This window comes from Sinocyclocheilus grahami, unplaced genomic scaffold, assembly GCF_001515645.1.
Source record: "Sinocyclocheilus grahami isolate Dianchi unplaced genomic scaffold, SAMN03320097.WGS_v1.1 scaffold211.1, whole genome shotgun sequence".
NCBI classification, from domain to species: Eukaryota; Metazoa; Chordata; class Actinopteri; order Cypriniformes; family Cyprinidae; genus Sinocyclocheilus; species Sinocyclocheilus grahami.
The window spans coordinates 1,447,191-1,467,371 of NW_015505390.1; the positions used below are offsets into that span (position 1 = coordinate 1,447,191).

General features: G+C 36.8%; 1 protein-coding gene across 1 annotated transcript in view; it reads right to left on the reverse strand.

Annotated features, from left to right (window-relative positions):
• Nucleotides 1–55: 55 nt before the first annotated feature.
• LOC107595950 (calcium/calmodulin-dependent protein kinase type II subunit gamma-like) overlaps nt 56–20,181 on the reverse strand; it is a 50,402-nt gene continuing 30,276 nt past the window's right edge. Inside the window, exons 7-11 of the mRNA XM_016286552.1 lie at nt 9,932–9,980; nt 3,960–4,035; nt 3,772–3,866; nt 3,449–3,683; nt 56–2,126 (exon numbers count right to left, since the gene is read on the reverse strand). Of these exons, the coding sequence (XP_016142038.1) occupies nt 3,451–3,683; nt 3,772–3,866; nt 3,960–4,035; nt 9,932–9,980 (453 nt within the window). The 3' untranslated portion in view covers nt 56–2,126; nt 3,449–3,450. The remainder of the gene's footprint in view (nt 2,127–3,448; nt 3,684–3,771; nt 3,867–3,959; nt 4,036–9,931; nt 9,981–20,181) is intronic.

The following is a 20,181-nucleotide window of genomic DNA, read 5'->3' on the forward strand; positions in this document are numbered from 1 at the left end:
AGAACAGTACACTTTTTACATGCCGTTTTATTTTGTTTGTGTTTTTTTTGTGAGATTTTTTTAGGGAGCGGACAGGTGTGGAACTCTGATCACTCGTATAAACACAGGTGAAGTTTTGCATGAGATAAAGCATTGAAGAATGAGACGCAACTGTAACAGAAGCAGAACACCGGAGCACAAACACAAGTACACGTGCCTCACAGGGTCGCTTTGTTTGAGAGAAATATTTTGATTGGATTTTAAAAGATTGCCTCTTTTTATCTGTGTGAGAGACAATTTCTTTCAAATAATAACAACAAAAAAGATCAGTAGTCATTATCGATATGAAGTGGCTCAAAGCTAGTGAGTTCAAACATTAGACAAAGTGTCGTACACAAACGTAAGAAGCATGTAAGAAGTTGCGATAATAATATCAAATAAATAAATACAACCCGAGGACACAAGGTCAATAAAATAGTCACACTGACACGTCAGTTCACCACGGTTCAAACCCTTTAGAAGTAGAGTGAAACCAGTATAAAGTTGTACGAGGTGTGACATGCACTCCATAAACTATATCTTACCATCTTCTGACATATAATACTATTGCTGCCGATTTCGACTACAAACCTCTTCATTCTTCGAAAGACTTTCATGCTCCTTGCACTTTGCCCATCCAAAGGGTAAACACACTTTAAAAAGGATCCAGGGTAACAACATTTTCACTCTCCTTAAAAGTCTCACACACCGACGACAAACAAACTATATATAAACTCTCAAAAATAGAATGAGTAATATCGATAAGTCAACGCTATATGTCATGAAAAATATAAAATGTCAAAATATAAGAGCAAAAAAAACTCAAAAAAGCAAAAATATGCAACTCCGTCAGCTAAAAACCCACCAAAATTCCTTCAATCAGCTGCTCTCCAATGGCCTCCAATGACTTTAAACCTCCACTATGACTAGTGCTGAGATACAATAGTTGTTTTTTTGAGAACTATCTCCTCTAATGATGTCACTGGATGTCCACATCTTTCCATAGTCCGAGAAAACACACGAATGAGGAGGTCATCATCTGGTATGCCTACTGTATGTTCAGCTGAGGTATGGCTTTTAGTTTGATTCAGTCGGTCCAACCTAACACCACTGGCTCAGCTGAAGAAGAAACGAAAAAAATGTGAAATATCGCAACACTAAAATCTAATACTAACGTTGCAACAGGTTACATATAAAGCACAATTGTGGCTTTTCAGAACAAGGAATTGTTCATCCAATATGAAGTTCGCCAACTGACAGCAAATCTGCTGAATTATTCCAAATCTGAGCAAATGATCCGAGAAATAATGACTAAAGCTGGAAGACCCCCGAACGTCACGTCGTTCTTTATCAGGCTCTGGTAGAATCTGCCCCAAAACAGTCACACATACCAACAAATGTCCACTAACGTTTGAACACACATGGACAGACGAAGCGTTGGATGTGAATCACACTGAGAAGCCTGTACATAAACGGCTTTGGATATAATGAAAAAATCATGCTCTCCAAAAATGTTCGGAAAAGAAAAGGCATAAATTACAAATCATTGGCATCCAGAACGTGAATTGTGTAAGTGACACATACAATTGCTTTTGTATTTAATACTAATAACAACAGTAAGAACAATATTAATAATAAGAATAAGAATAACAGTTATTATTGAAAATCTACACACTGTAAGTGAGGACGGCGAATCAGTGTAACATTACTCACACTGGGAAGGTGCGACAGAAAGCATGGCATTTCACAGACGACTCGCTGAGGCCTTATTATCTGTACTAATCAAAGACTGTCCAACTCCACACAGCACATGTGCACAACGAGGGGAGTCTCTGCACGGGTGTAAAGATACAGGGACGGTGTCTGGGAGGGAGGGGGTAAAGCTGAAGGTAAGACAGAAGACGATGCACAAAAGTGATTGGCAGGTGAGGGGGCCGGGCCCATTGTGGGAGGGTCAGGCACTGCAGACTCACAGCTACCCATCACTGGGCTCGCTTTCCTTCCTCCCTCTCTCCAACTTCCCCCCTCCCTCACTCTCTCTATTTTACTCTTGCACTCTCCATTTCTGGCTGGGCTCTCTTGTTAGATGTGGCTACAATGAGCTCAACCTGAGGAAAAATAAGGTTGTTAGCGGTGTCGTCACTTTGTACAACTACACAATCTGTTCAAGAGTGTGCAATGAGCAGACCAAGGCTACACTGAAGAAAAAAAAAAAAAAAATTGGTGTAGAAACAAATTTCACTCGAAAATTGCTAGTAAATTTCACAAATAATTACAAAGAAATACTGAATTAAACAGAATTTTTTGAAGTAGAAAGACTGAAATAGTATTTTCTAGAAAAACATACTCCAACAATATGTTTTATTAACAACTTAAAAAAAAAAAATTTTTATAGTGTAATTGTCACTAGGGCTATATCTCAGTCACTGTGAAAAGACCAAAATGTGTTTTCTCTAACAGTGGTGAATTATATAATACCAGCATATTTTAAGGCAACTATATAATGAAGACGCTGCTAAATATTTTTGTGAAAACTGTGATACATTTTGTTCAGGATTCTTCAAATTCAAAAGAACGTCTGACTGCAAACTTTTTAAACGGTAGTGTACAAAATTTTCTTATTTTAAGGCACAAGGAGAATTTGTTAAAGACTTAAAAGAGATAGTTCACCCAAAAATGAAAATTCTGTCATTAATTACTCGCCCTCATGTCGTTCCAAACCCGTAAGACCTCCGTTCATCTTCGGAACACAATTTAAGATATTTTTGATGAATTCTGAGAGCTCTCTGACCCTCCAAAACAGCGATGTAATTACCACGATCAAGGTCCAGAAATGTAGCAAGGAGATCGGTAAAATAATCCATGTTACATCAGCGGTTCAACCATAATATTACAAAGCTACGAGAATACTTTTTGTATGCAAAGAAAACAAAAATAAGACATTATTCAACAATTCGTATCCTCCGCGTCACCCTAGCGCCATTTTGGAGAGTATCCACTGAACACAAACAGCATATTCTATTTTTTTTGGATACTCTTTTTGGTATGCTATTCATTTTGGATACTCTCCAAAATGGCGCTAGGGTGGGGAGACGAATTGTTGAATAAAGTCGTTATTTTTGTTTTCTTTGCATACAAAAACTATTCTCGTAGCTTCGTAAAATTATGGTTGAACCGCTGATGTATCATGGATTATTTTATCGATCTCCTTGCTACGTTTCTGGACCTTGATCGTGGTAATTACATTGCTGTCTATGGAGGGTCAGAGAGCTCTAAGAATTAATCAAAAACATCTTAATTTGTGTTTTGAAGATGAACGGAGGTCTTACGGGTTTAGAACGACATGAGGGTGAGTAATTAATGACAGAATTTTCATTTTTGGGTGAACTAACCCTTTAAATAACAATAATATGTCTATACGAGGATGTACCTTCACTGTAGAGGGGCGGCTGGAGCTCCCGAACAGTGGAAATGGACATTCTGCCATTTAGAGTCCCGGCGATGCCACACCCTCGTCTCTTCCGATTGGCTGCTGCGCGGCCGGCCCTGCCCATCCACATATTGCGTGAGGCGGATGTAGGCGATGCAGGCGGCCTCATCTCCAATCAGGTGCACGTGAGGGTTAAGGATGGTGGTGTGGATGGGCTTACTGTTCTTAGACAGCACTATGACAGAGTGAGAAACGGCCACACTTTAATGAACAGACATCATGACCGACAGGGTAGAAGTGAAGAGTAATCCGACTCCGCTTACAGTTCTCAAAGTAAAATCTGTGGAAGTCCATCCCCTCCACCAGGTTTCCCAAGGCCTCAGGTTCAAAGCAGGTGAGTCCAGGGTCGCAGATTTTACTGGAAAGAATTAAAGCAATTGTTTCAGTGCCATCTCATTTACTGTCAGTTGTGGGTAAAGTTAAAAATACACCTCACACACAAGTAACTTACGCATAGGCTTCAAAGTCGCCATTGTTGATAGCCTCAATAAGCTGTTCAGTGATTTTGATGATCTCCTGTTTGCGTGCTGTAGAAAGAGGAAGTCGGCGTTAACAGAAGCCAGCTTGTATTAGTATGCGCATGAAGGAGGAGCATTATGGGTAAGCAGTAATATCTTTTAAAGCACCACAAAACATGTTCCACAGGTTCACTCTAATTTATTCAGCAGACTCATTTCTAATGTGTCTTTTTGCATCAGTACACAAGCTGCTGTGACAGACAGAAGCCCACACACACACACAAATAAAAAAAAAAACAGGTTGTCTGAACATCCACCCAAACAGATTTCAGCCACCTACACTACCGTACGTGCTCTCACACACAGCATTTCCTTTCCAGCTCTGTTAGTCACAGGACTCCAAATACCACAGCTCAAATAACTGAAGGTTAAAACACAACTCAATCTCTAGAGGCAACACAATTCAAAGATTCTCTGTAAGACCAGGTTGTCAGTCACAAGTAGTTTGTTTATATTATTTAAATATACTGTTTAATGGTTATTTTTGTGTGAAAAAAAAGACAAAATATGATACTTATGACAGAATGGTAAGAAGTTTCCAAGAGAGTTTTATTGTGACAAAAATATCATAGATTTCTTATAATAATTATAATAATAAGTAATGCTTCTTGAGCAACAAATCAGCATATTAGAATGATTCCTGAAGGATTATTTGACACTGAAGACTGGAGTAATGACTGCTGAAAACTTTTACTATTTTAAAATATTCAAATAGAAGACTTTTTATAATTGTGATAATATTTACTGCATTTTTTTTATCAAATAAATGCAGCCTTGGGAGCCATAAGAGACTTTTCAAAAACAAAAAAAATCTTACCAATCCCAAAAGTCTGAATAATAGTGTGTATCTGTATATACAGTGGGTACGGAAAGTATTCAGACCCGTAGTTGGCAATGTCACTTTTTAAAGGACCACTATTCGAACACGTAATAACGCATGTCCATGACATCATGATATTCGAGACGATAATGGTATCGTTTTCAAAAACTTGCACTTTGAAACCGGTTTCCAAAAGTTTGCATTTTCAGGCCCCCAAAACACCATTGTCTTGTAAATGAACAGCCAAAATGCATACGTTTTCCATTTTTAGTTTAAAATGGAATTTTGTGTAAACACCCCCTTAATGTTTCACAGAGAAAAAAGAAATGTATACATGCTTGGAAGAACATGAAGGTAAGGTGAGTAAATGATGACAGAATTTTCTTTTTGTTTTGTTGAACTATCCCTCTAAATAAATTCAGAGAAACCACCAGAAATAGGTGAAACAATCAGGACACAGAAAACGGCAAGATTAGATATGATTAAAAACAAAGTATCCCTTTATTAATGAGAACACAAATTGTGAACATAATCTCCAGTAATGCCACTCATTTAATGGCACTACTTTACTAATTTTAGTGCTGATCTGTGTCACACACATGCAAAAGGGGATTATGGGAAGGTGGTGAGGTCATGGCAGTCAGAGGGCACTTACTGAAGAGAGCGGGGGAGGGGCCTGGAGGTGTGTGGGCGGAGTCAGGCTGGGTGCTGGGGTTTGACTGAGCTGAACTGTTATCTATAAGCTTTCCTGTGAGACGCCCCCCAACATCACACAGAGAGAGATGGGACACAGAAAGCATACTGACATCAATAGGGTTTTTGCAGCCGTTCTCAAGCCTAGAAAATGCCGGAGGAGCGAGATGCCTTCATGTAAAGTGTGGTGGTTCTAGCTAAGTGTTACTTCAGTATACATGACCAACGAATGAAATGAAAAAAATCCTATTTTTAAATGAAAGATCCTTAATGGAATATGTCACCCAAAATAAAGCAATAAGCCCCAAGAAGCCGTGGTTTACAGTGAATTTATAACAGCTAAGGGGCGTTGTTAGGCACGACGCGAAGCAGAGTCTTGTTGCTTTTATAAAACGGTTATTCCATATATGTAGTAAGGTTTCACAAAATAAAAGAGGGCAAATAAAGTGTAATGATATTAATAAAAAAATTATTCTTCCACCAAACAATGTAGTTCCTCAGAATCAGTGGTTGTTGCATGTTTGTAGAGTAATTTACAACAGCTTCGAACGTGGCTCAGCCAATCAGAATCAAGGACCGGAACTACACTCTTAAAAATAAAGGTGCTTCACGATGCCATAGAATAACCTTTTTGTCTAAATGGTTCCTTAAAGAACCTTTAACATCTGAAGAACCTTTCTGTTTCACAAAAAGTCCTTTGTGGTGAAAAAAGGTTCTTCAGATTATAAAAAGGTAAGAAAGAGATGGTTCTTTAAAAAACCTTTGACTGAATGGTTCTTTGTGGAACCAAAAATGGTTCTTCTATGGCATCGCTGTGAAGAACCTTTTGAAGCACCTTTATTTTTAAGAGTGTATGCGTTTTGTACACAAAAATGATATGCCAGTTGTGCAGGTCTAACTTCATGAAGTTACGAGAAACTTTAGAAATGTTCATTTTTGAATTAAGTGTTTCTTTAAAACAAGACAAGTATCTGAGAAGCAAAACTAGACTTGCTTTCAGAAAATCTATCTTGAATATAACTGTATTTTGTCTTGTTCCACTGGCAGATTTTTTCATTGGTTTTAAGCATAAACATCTCTGAATGTTTTAGTTCATAAGTTCTAACAGCTATTTTCTGCAGTGCATGAAAAGTGTTTGTATTACTACAAATAGGAATGAAGCAAGACAAAGACTGAGCAAAGATGACAACCATAACTTAATCAGTTCAGAGAATATAATGAAACGGAACACAAAAAACACAAGAAAATAGAAAGTGTTACTAAATCAAATCAACAAACTAGACTATTTAAACCATAAAAGGACCATTAAAAGGCATGCTAGCTGGTTGCAGAAATCAACCTGACCGCTTAAAAAACTGAGTTTGAAAATACTTATTTACAGTCCTTATAAACTGCCTTTATTCAAACAGAAGTGCTTTACAAGCTAGCATAGATATTATTAAGCTAACTTCTCACAGCTGCGCCATAATTCATCACTCAACTATTGCAGCCAGATATTTCCCAACACCAATTAGAAGTAACAAACACACACACACACACACACACTTCTCACCGTCTCTTTTGTGTGATAGCGAAAACAAGACATCACGCTCCTGTCATGCACTGTCTGCCCAGAAATTTGGCGGCAAGTTTTCTGTTCATACGCACACTCGCTCTGAAATAGCCAGGGTCTCTGTTTCCCACTGAGCTTAATTATAGCGCAAGGTGCCCTTGCCTTGCTCTGGGGCAGAGAGAGCTGACACAGACACTGAAACTAGGAGTGACACCAACCCAGAACAGAGTTTTCGAGCCCAGAAGTGAGCACTGAATAAGCTCAGGCTAAAACGTTTTCCTAAATTTCTCAGTTTAATATAAATGGGCCATAAAGTGAATCTAAAATGTTTAGACTTTTGTTCATTCTCTGCATATACTACCACTTAAAAAAGTTTGGGTTCAGTAAGATTTTTATGTTTTTGAAAGAAGTCTCTTATGCTCACCAAGGCTGCATTTATTTGATCAAAAATACAGTAAAACCAGTGAAATTGTAAAATATTATTACAATTTACAAGAACTGTTTTCTATTTTAATATACTTTAAAATGTAAATTTATTCCTGTGATGGAAAAGCTGAATTTTTAGCAGCCATTACGCCCGTCTTCAGTGTCACATGGTCCTTCAGAAGTCATTCTAATCATTTCTGCACAATAATAATAATAATAATTAAAAAAATATATATTATCATTATCAACATTGAAAACAGCTGTGCTGCATTATATTTTAGAGGATACCATTTTTTTTTATTAATAGAAAGTTCAAAAGAACAGCATTCATTTGAAAAAGAAGACTTTTGTAATATTGTAAATGTAATTAGTCACTTTCTATCAATTCAATCATTGCTGAATAAAAGTTACTTTTAAGAAGAAAAAAAAAAAAAGGATCCCAAACTTTTAAATGGTAGTGTAAATCTGATTTGTTTTTCAAATATGAACTTTAGGACTGACCGTTTGCTCTGTAGCTATGTAAAATCTGATTAGTACACCCAAATATGAAGATTCATTTACTCGCCTTGGTGTCTTTGCAAACCTGTATTTTTTTTCTTCTGTGGAACACAAAAGAAGATATTCTCAAGAATTTATTTATTTTTTGGTCTGTGGGTTTTCAGTGTTGTTTTGGACCCCACTGACTTTCACCGTATGGACAAAAACAGTTAAAACATTCTTTAAAATCTCTTCTTTTGGGTTTTGGAGAAGAAACTAAGTCATACTGTTTTGGAACGACACAACAGTGAGTAAATAATTATTCAATTTTAATTATTTAATACATCATTTTCATTTTTGGGTGAACAATCCCTTTTGAATCAGCCCAATGTGAAAACACATAAGAGAGCAGATGTCATTGTAGAAAGATGACAACCTGAACAAATTTATTTGGATTTTAAACTACAGACACACAGTATTATATTATTTTTGCTATTCAGACTACAAACAACTATAATATTTTTGCAGCCTGTCTGAACAAAACCTTAGAAATCTTTGCTGAAAAGCTGCAGTGTGTGTTGTTCCATACAAATGCTGATAGTTGAGTCTTACCTTTCATTTCCTCATCCTCCACTGTGGCACTACTGCTGTCCGACGACTCCTGTGATATTCAGACACAGAACACCAATTAGTCAGACAATATATTGACATTTTTCAGAAAGAATACCAACAAGGGCCAAAGTCCTCACTCTCATTGTTATACACATACTATAAACGAACATGTACACAGCAGAACTCTGGGGAATCACACGCACAATTAACCATTCAATGATGCATGTCCATGTCAGCACGACTGTTAGAAGGGGCTTGTTATGTTTGTTATAATCCCACTCACATACATAATGATATATTTACAAGAACTGTTTTCTATTTTAATATACTTTAAAATGTAAATTTATTCCTGTGATGGAAAAGCTGAATTTTTAGCAGCCATTACGCCCGTCTTCAGTGTCACATGGTCCTTCAGAAGTCATTCTAATCATTTCTGCACAATAATAATAATAATAATTAAAAAAATATATATTATCATTATCAACATTGAAAACAGCTGTGCTGCATTATATTTTAGAGGATACCATTTTTTTTTATTAATAGAAAGTTCAAAAGAACAGCATTCATTTGAAAAAGAAGACTTTTGTAATATTGTAAATGTAATTAGTCACTTTCTATCAATTCAATCATTGCTGAATAAAAGTTACTTTTAAGAAGAAAAAAAAAAAAAGGATCCCAAACTTTTAAATGGTAGTGTAAATCTGATTTGTTTTTCAAATATGAACTTTAGGACTGACCGTTTGCTCTGTAGCTATGTAAAATCTGATTAGTACACCCAAATATGAAGATTCATTTACTCGCCTTGGTGTCTTTGCAAACCTGTATTTTTTTTCTTCTGTGGAACACAAAAGAAGATATTCTCAAGAATTTATTTATTTTTTGGTCTGTGGGTTTTCAGTGTTGTTTTGGACCCCACTGACTTTCACCGTATGGACAAAAACAGTTAAAACATTCTTTAAAATCTCTTCTTTTGGGTTTTGGAGAAGAAACTAAGTCATACTGTTTTGGAACGACACAACAGTGAGTAAATAATTATTCAATTTTAATTATTTAATACATCATTTTCATTTTTGGGTGAACAATCCCTTTTGAATCAGCCCAATGTGAAAACACATAAGAGAGCAGATGTCATTGTAGAAAGATGACAACCTGAACAAATTTATTTGGATTTTAAACTACAGACACACAGTATTATATTATTTTTGCTATTCAGACTACAAACAACTATAATATTTTTGCAGCCTGTCTGAAGAAAACCTTAGAAATCTTTGCTGAAAAGCTGCAGTGTGTGTTGTTCCATACAAATGCTGATAGTTGAGTCTTACCTTTCATTTCCTCATCCTCCACTGTGGCACTACTGCTGTCCGACGACTCCTGTGATATTCAGACACAGAACACCAATTAGTCAGACAATATATTGACATTTTTCAGAAAGAATACCAACAAGGGCCAAAGTCCTCACTCTCATTGTTATACACATACTATAAACGAACATGTACACAGCAGAACTCTGGGGAATCACACGCACAATTAACCGTTCAATGATGCATGTCCATGTCAGCACGACTGTTAGAAGGGGCTTGTTATGTTTGTTATAATCCCACTCACATACATAATGATATTAAACACAGGCCACACCTCCACCAGGAATGAACATTATGAACTCAATACTCTTTCCTTCAAAATATCCTATATCCAATCAATTTCACAATATCCTGTGCTGAAATCTGAGAGACGGGCTGCACTAATTACAAGAGTACTACAAACGCTTGTGTAAGGAACAGACAGTAATATAAAACAACACACTCTTGGCCTCCTGCAGTCTTCTTTGGTGCATACTGGATGCACTTTTATTTTGCATTATGTGAATTTAAGTTCATATTGTTGGATGCGATTTGATGGGTCTTACTAAGCACACTACAAACAAAAAGCGTGGAGTTGTAAATTGAGGTTATGTTCAATCGTACTATAGATGTATAGATATTTTGGCATTAGAAGCCAATCCAATTTTAATCCTAATCTTCAAAAAACTTTATAAACACAAACAAAATATATAAGGAAAAAGTGAAAGTAAACAGACATTACGTACTAACTTGCAGTGAGGATAAACCAGTGTTGTTACTGTTAAATAATTATTTTTTAACTTAAACTATTATTTTTACTTAAAATAATTTTTGGTAATTGAATAACGTGGAAATAAAATATAAAACGTATACAAAAATCTGAAATTTTGTCATGGCAGCTAACTGAAATAAATTGGTTTAAATTGAAATACTGAATGACTAATCACTAAAATACAAATAACCTAAAGCTTTATAAAAATATATCTATGTAGAGTTTTTTTTTTTTACAAATTTTTCTTTCAGTTCTATTTTTAGTAATTTCAGTAGATCAAGTTACACTAATTGAAGTTTAAGGGTTTAAAAAGTTCACTTTATTTCAAGCAACAATTTTTTAATGGTTTTGGTTTTAGTTTACTATAATAACCCTTATTGTAAAATAGAAAAAAAATAATAATTTACTATGTTCACCTGCATGATAAATAATTTTGGTGCTGTGTTGGGTCACCACTTGATGTCTAATTTATAGCAGAGTCCTGATGCAAAACCACTGTTGTATTGCAATAAAATTCTTACTAAAATAATGTTTTAAAAAATATTTCCTATTTTTAAATGAGTCCAGCTATATTGAGAAAAGAGTCAAAGCTGAAGGGTTTGCAACAACACCTTGTAGCGGAAAGTATTTACACAGCACTTTATCTTGTACTTTATTGCTCAATTGAATTAATCGACAGAACGATGTCTCAATAGGAAATGAGGAGGAGGAGGGCATGGTCACCTGAGAAATGGGACCGTGCACCTGTCACAGTGTAACCGTAGCGATCACCAAGGACACCAGCTCCTGCTGTAAATAGGCCATCAGTATGTGGGCCGATATTATTAGGTGCTCCTGAAAAGGCTTTTGTTCTCTCATTCCATCATCTATGCTGTGCTACAGACCTTGTTACACCTGTACAAAGAAAGTGGCAAACGTGGCGAAATGGACAGCTTCCCACGCAAGGGTCTAATAGCTCATTTTCTAGGGGGAAATTAAGACCAATTCAGTATTCACACAGAACAGCAACCACTGGCAGAAAAACTGCGCCCAGATCTAGACTTCACTACTGCCACCTGGGAGAATCAAAGAGATTTTTTTGTAATATCACAGGCCTACTTTTATTTTCCACGGATGCATTAAATTAATCAAAAATGACCGCACAGGCATTACAAAAAATTATTTCAAATAAATATTTACATTTAAAATCATTCCATTTCATTTCTATTTATGTTTTATTTTTAAAGATGAATGGTGTAATTTCTCTTCCACTAGAAGAACAAAATGCTATTGTACAAAATGACTGTCAAAAAGAATTTTTTTCATGTCAAGGGAGATAGTTTCGCAAGTTGCACTTTCAATGAGCACCACAAGAGGTCTCAACACCACACAGTCGGAAACAGAGAGACCTGAGACAGCAGGTTTAATATTCTCATCATGACACAGATTTCCAAATGTTGCTCTTCGGCCTCATACGGCAAACATCTGATGTGTCAAGAGTCATTTCCCATCATCACAACCATGAATAAACATCACTATTAAACAGACTGTCGATTAACTGTGAAACAATCACACTAAAGGAGCGGCAAACAAACGACTCAACCCTTCAACACAACATGCGTTTCATCAGAGGAATACGTTTACTCATTTGCACATTATGTTTAGTTAAAAGATGCAATTTCTTAATAGTAATGAGTTATTCAACCGGATCTAAAGAGTACTAGCGCGAGTACACATTAAACTTCAAAAGGGTCACGCAGCAGCCAACAGGCACACACGCTCAGATGATGTCATAGTCTGTAGTCACATTAGCAGAAATGCATTGTGGGGATGCAGATCAAACAGAGGACGGATGGTGGGAAGAAAAGAAAGAGTGGTGGTGGGTTACCTTAATCCCATCCACTGCATTATGGATGACAGTGGTCTGTGTCTCCTACAGAGCGACAGGGGAGGAGGGGGTGGAAAAACATGAGGAGAAAAAAGAAGAGAGAGAAAGAGCGTGTGTGGGTGGATGGGTGTTTGTGATTGCCAAACCAGTAAAAAAAAATGAACAAACAAAACGTGCACAAAAACCACCAGAGAGCTTCATAAAACAAATGACTGCACGTTAGGCTCCAATATTTCAAAACTATCAACTACGAACGGACAAAATCAGCCTCGTATCGCTGAAAGTGAAATAGCGTGATTTTAACAGAACGACTGCGGATGCTATCGCAGCCGCTATACTTAAATGTTTATTTTAATCCGTCTCCTCTGCGTACGTGTCAACCCCGGAAACCTGCTAGCTAGACACACATCAGACCGCATAAATTTGTAATGCCCAATTCTCTCTCGCAGGAAGTAACATTCCCTTACTGTCCAATCAGCAGCCTGTGGTCCCCATCATTATGAGGTATTCATCGCCATGACAACCGTTGCTCCGTGCAACAGGCAGCAGTTGCATGCTAAAGTTACTATGGACACAGAGGCTGCGTCCGAAAGCTCTAAAATGCTGCCTTCGGAGGGAGCATTCCAAGGCAGGAAGGCATCAAGGCACGTCCGAATACAAATTCTGGAGGTACCTTCTTCTGATCGAATTTTGAAGGCAGGCAGGCAGCATAGATGTATCCTTCGCTGCCTTTGATATCCCACAATCCTGTGCACTCCATTCCGTGACGGTTGAGATAAAAAAATCTATAAAGATGGCGCCTGAAAGTTGCGTTTGGTGGTCAGTTTGTTTAAATGTATGTTTCTGATTAACTTTTTGCACTTTTGATGTTATTTCTAGCGAGAAATCAGTATTATAAAATCATCAAAACTCGTTCTATTTTGTTGTAGATCATTAAACCGTTACGCTGCCTCAGAAGCCTGTCTGAAATCAGTTTCATGAGGTGCCTTTGTGCAAAAACGTTGCCTGCAAAGTCATTGCCTCACACGGCAGCGAGGCAGCAGGTCAGCTGCCTAGGCTTTCAGACGCAGCCAGAGTCTATAAGAAGCTGCGAATGCAAACAATTTTAAAGGGATAGTTTAGCCAAAAATGAAAATTGCATCATCATTTATTCACGCTCAAGTTGTTCCAAACCTGTATGAATGTCTTTCTTCTGTTGAACACAAGAGAAGATATTTCGAAGATTGCTGGTAACCAAACAGTTGACAGCAGCCACTGACTTGAAAAAAATACTACCGAAGTCAATGGCTACCGTCAACTGAAAATTACTTCTCGTGTTCAACAGAAGAAATAAATTCATACATGTTTAGAACAACTTGAGGGTGAATAAATGACAGAATTTTCATTTTTGGATGAACTATACCTTTAAGAAATTTTAGTTGATTATTCTTATTGATAAAATTGTTAGTCACATAGCTACATACAAATACAAATATATTTATATTGCTTATGACGTTTTTTTTTTTTTTTTGCATTATGACATTAATGGTGTCTGATTAAAACAGGTGTTAGTGTTGGTACAGTTCAAATTCTCCTCTTCAAACTCAATACTTCTGTCATCATTAAATGTCAGTATCTGTCATTATTAAATTATTATTTTTCTAAATATTAAAAAATTTCAGTAAAATATTCAAAAATACAGAAAATATATGTGACTATATAATGTGTTGTATATTACCATGCATTGTTATACTGGCACCTGCCACATAAATTAGTTAGAAGAGATTAGTTAGTGAAAAAAAGTCAAAATTATAATTTTTTTTAAAAATACGATTGAATTATTTTATGTTTATGTAAACATAACTTTTAGTTCTTACATATAACATTTTAAATATCCTTGGCTGATTGATTAAAGTAATGGTTATTGTGAACAAAATTTCAAGGCAAAGCAAATTTTAAATACAAAAACATAAATATGGAGATATATCAAAAATAAAAATATCATCCAGTCCTACACAACTGTACAGTTAATAGTAAAGCTGGAAGGGAAACCATGAAACAAAGCACTAAGGCTAGAGTCTTTTCTGACCATAAACACCTCCTCACTTCACTTCAAGGTTGAGTAACTATATCTGCACCATAAAATGCACACACACGAGCAGCACACAAACTCCACAGTGGCAGCATTAAAGGGCAACTATGAGAGATCCTAAAATATTCTGATGCCACGTGTTGCAATAACTGTATATGTTGGAATGTATGTCATGTTTCCATTAGGAGCTTCCTTCCTTAATGCTCAGGGTTCACTCTAAAACCTCTTCACTGAGCTTTTACAGACCACAGAAATCTACAAAAATCCACCCAGAACATAGACGATCCATCTATATCCCTCAAGCATGTCATTAAACATTAAATAATCACATCACCCATGTACCCACCATGCTGGCATAATGACATTTATTAAATTCCCTGCCAACTCCAAGCAATAAACAACCTTCATTACCTACCGATCAAAGCAGAAACTGAAAGTCAAACTGGCATTATGCAATAAAAAAAAAACAACCCCATAAATGTGTGACTAGAGTGTATAGTAATATATCAGAATGCCAGAGTGCAACTGAATAAACAGAGCTCAACTGGGTCCATGGACAGATCCAAAAAGCATAGGGGTAAATAAAAAAAAACAGTTGCGCCACTTTAAGGCTGGGTCATTTAAAAATGTTCATAAAGCACTTACAATACCTTTTAACTAGATGGCACTTGCTCTGGAATAGTGCTGCACCTTTAAATTAAAAAATATTTTTCTTTTCAGCGCAAACAAACCTCCCTTCACTTGATCCAATTAGCATTGCGTATAAAAGTATTTAATATAAGGGAAGCTTGCAAATAAAAGAAATGATTTATTCATAATGTATGTAATCAGCAGGCGCAATTCCTAGTGAATTCACAGATCTCTCAAATATAAAATAAATATATATACACACATTTGTCAGTAAGATTTTTGAAATAAATTGATTGTATTAATCAAAAATGACAATAAAGACATTTGGAATATTCGATTACAAATAAATGCTGATCTTCAAACCTCCTGAGATGCACACATAACACACTTGGAATGGCAACAGCACTGCTCAGAACTATAAACATTCAACTCAACTGACAACTACAGTATACTAGACCCAGTGGATTTAAGTGAGGAACACCATTAAGGATCTCAGTGAACCAAACAGCCTCTTCTCACCACTGCAGCCAGGAACCTTCATTCTTCTTCGGAACAGCTTTCTGACCCTCCATAGACAGCAAGGTAACTACCACTTTTAAGGCCCAGAAATGTATATAGAACATCGACAAAATAGTCCATGTGACATCAGTGGTTCAACTGTAATTTTATGAAGCTATGATAATACTTTTTGTGCGCAAAACAAAAATAACAACTTTATTCAACAATTCTTCCCCCCTGAGTTGCCATCTACCACCATTATCGAGAGTAACACGACGCATGAGCGTGTTTTCCTCTGCTCGTAAACAAGCGCAACGCATTCATGTTCTACGTCAGCAGCATCATGCACATGCACCAGGTTACTCTCAATAATGGCGGTAGATGGTAACTCGGGGGAGAAGAATTGTTGAATAAAGTTGTTATTTTGTTTTTTTGTGCACAAGTACATCTTTTGAACCACGGTTCAACCACTGACGTCGCATGGACTATTTTAACAATGTTCTTACTACGTTTCTGTGCCTTGAACGTGGTAGTACCCTTGCTGTCTATGGGGGGTCAGAGAGCTCTCAGATTTCATAAAAAAATATCTTAATGCGTGTTCCGAAGATGAACAAAGATCTTACGGGTTTGGAATGACATGAGGGCGAGTAATTAATGACAGAATTTTTATTTTTGTGTGAACTATCCCTTTAATATCAAATGCCACTGGTTTGACATCCAACTCATTTAAATTTATACAATTTAAGGGCAGCTTCAGTACACAAATATATTTAGAGGCCACTGTATGCACTGTTTATACAGTACATACATTTTATTTTCTGCTCTAAACACCGTATCTTTGGATTTAACATTTGCATTATAAAATACATAGTGTTTATATTATTTCATTTTTATTACTAGCTTTAAATTGCAAATTTTGTTTAAAATATAGGCTTGCACTCAGATGCAATGAAAAAGTTGGTAAAACAGCACACAAGAAAACAAACAAACAAACAAACAAAAAATCCTTATTGTACTAAAGATTGCAAGTGCAGTCACAAACAGAGGGGAGGAAAATATTTATTGGAAGAAAATAAAAGGACTAGAGAGGTAAATACCAGTGCAGGAGAGGGGAGGTTTCCCTTGGGACTGGTGACTATGCTGTTTTTGGTGCTGTTTGTCTGGGGCTGTGCAGGGAAACACAACATACATTCGGATTAAGAAAGTGTCAAGTTAAGAAGGAACGAGGGAGAGTTCGGCATGCACATGTACACAAGCACACTCACACAAACACATGCAGTAGGGTACCGTCATTATCTGTTTTAAAGTAACTGACTGATGTAGTGCCAACTACCTATTTACATGAAAACAGTGTTATTCATTGAGACACAATGTTCTCAAGCAGTGAAAGGGAAGGGAGGTTCATTATTAAAGTCTATAAAATGTTTTTCACCAATTGGCTTCCTAAACTAATCCATTATACCAATTAGCCACATTACATGCAGAGGCGGATTAGCTATGGGTGTTTATTTGTACTCGGGGGTCCCTCAGGACTCATGTTTATGAGCTTGCAGTGGTATCTAATGGTCCATTTTCCCTTGTACAGCTCAGGCACTCACGCGAATGTCGTTATTATGTGTCTATGTGCGGGAGGCATGGTCAAGGGAGATGAATGAACAGCAGCCCACGACTACTGGATCCTCACAAGTATGAAACAAATTCACATCCATGAGCAAAAACACATCATAAAATGACTTTGGCAGTATGGGCACACATATCCATTCAAATACACACTGTTCCTTGTAACTGGACCACTTGATGGCTTACAGAATTCATTAACAATTCCCAAAGACTTATCACAGATGGTCATGCATCTCCATGGAAGTCCAACTTTATTCAAGTAAACAGGGATATTGTTGGGAAGGACAACCAGCAATGCTATCCTCTTATGGGAGCCATAAAAAAAAAAATCCTGAACACTGAGAATATAAGCGTCAATCCTGCAAATAAATGTAAGTTGAAGGAAACAAGCAGATTTGGTGCAGTCAGAACCCTGGGCTGTGCATAAATAGGATCTTCAGATCTTATGGAAATATTGGGAAAAACACAGGGTGGAACTGGGAAAACACAGGGTCTTACTCTACATGACTATTCCATTGCCTACCTGTGTATGAACAGAAAGGCCTCTCCTAAACCTGCTTTAGAAAGCTTCCAGAATGGTCAGTATTAACCAAAATACATCCAATTACCAACATGCAGAATGAGATCCAGGAGGTTTGTGGTGTCAAAGGAAGCCGGTCAAAATGATTCAAACAAAAGAAAGAACAGCAATGAGGAAACCAGTGTTTGTCAGAAAATACTCAAGAAATAGGACACTTTTACTGGGACCAAGAGGTCTCACAAAGCCAGATCTGAACTCCAAAAATTCTAGTCCACAGTGTGTTCTGGCCAAGAACTGTGCACTTAGACATTCAGATACTGACTGCAACCATTCTGTCCATTTAGTTTTTATGTGCCACTTTGGGATGGGTTTATCTGAAATTGATCATATAAAGTAAGACTAGACGTGTGCCCTTAAGGCCTGTTCACACCAAAGATGATAACGAGAACTATTAAAGGCCCTGATATACATCAAGCAAAATCAAAGAATAAACCTGATTTTGAACAAAATCAAGGCAAAATAAAGTTAGTGTGGGGAGTTCAAAACACCTTGCCAAAGCAAACTTTCCAGAACAGCTCCATACAATAGTTTCAAAAGTTCCAAAGCTGTTGTTTACCATTGGTCAGAGGCAGGCTCCATCTTCTTTTACCCCTCAGCAAAGAACGAAAAGTGTATCAGGGGCTTAACTATATAGTTTTAGTATTTGTTCTAATTCTACAAGCGTTCTCTACCACAGGTGTGGACACGAACATAGTTTTTGTTATAATTCTTGATGTGAACAGGCCTCTACTATTGAAAAGCTGTTGAAGTCTGCCAATCACATAATATGAATCAGGTGCTCAGTGGATAGAGTGTGGGCAGTCTGTGATGCTGAGGGCCTGTTTACACCTGGTCATTTCATGCGTTTTTGCTGATCGGATATCTATCTGATTTGTTAAAACGTTTCCAATTACACTTGGCTACATAAATGTGTCGTCGCAAAACGGATTTAAATCCGATTTTCAATTCCCCCTCTATATTTAAATTTAACAGAGTTCACGTCAACGAAATAAAAAGATAAGCGCTGCATTTTATTAATTATCAGCTCATTTCAAGATCAAAGACTGTAATAGGAGAGCGTGCGGCATCAGCACTGGAAAGATAAGTTTGTCTTACTACTTTTAATGAAGATGATTGTGTGTTGACCGTCTGCGTCTAAGGGTCTGTTTACACCTGGTCACTTCATGCATTTTTTATGATCGGATAGCTATCCGATTGTAAAAAGACCAGGTGTAAATGCCCCCCGAAACACATTCGAGATGGATATAAATTTGATCGCTCAAACCACTTCAGGAGGTGGTCTGGCCCGCATTCCAGACGAAACTGGACCAGAGTAAATACATCTGGCTGTTGAAACCACATATGCAAATTTTACTCGTCCCAAAATGTTAAAATAATAAACGTGTGAGAGCGTGTTATAGGCTATATGACATTAGTCAGACTACGCTAATGCAACACGCATCGCTGCGGACGAGTAGCTGAGTATCTCTTCCAAACTGGCATTATGCAATAAAAAAAAACAACCCCATAAATGTGTGACTAGAGTGTATAGTAATATATCAGAATGCCAGAGTGCAACTGAATAAACAGAGCTCAACTGGGTCCATGGACAGATCCAAAAAGCATAGGGGTAAATAAAAAAAAACAGTTGCGCCACTTTAAGGCTGGGTCATTTAAAAATGTTCATAAAGCACTTACAATACCTTTTAACTAGATGGCACTTGCTCTGGAATAGTGCTGCACCTTTAAATTAAAAAATATTTTTCTTTTCAGCGCAAACAAACCTCCCTTCACTTGATCCAATTAGCATTGCGTATAAAAGTATTTAATATAAGGGAAGCTTGCAAATAAAAGAAATGATTTATTCATAATGTATGTAATCAGCAGGCGCAATTCCTAGTGAATTCACAGATCTCTCAAATATAAAATAAATATATATACACACATTTGTCAGTAAGATTTTTGAAATAAATTGATTGTATTAATCAAAAATGACAATAAAGTCATTTGGAATATTCGATTACAAATAAATGCTGATCTTCAAACCTCCTGAGATGCACACATAACACACTTGGAATGGCAACAGCACTGCTCAGAACTATAAACATTCAACTCAACTGACAACTACAGTATACTAGACCCAGTGGATTTAAGTGAGGAACACCATTAAGGATCTCAGTGAACCAAACAGCCTCTTCTCACCACTGCAGCCAGG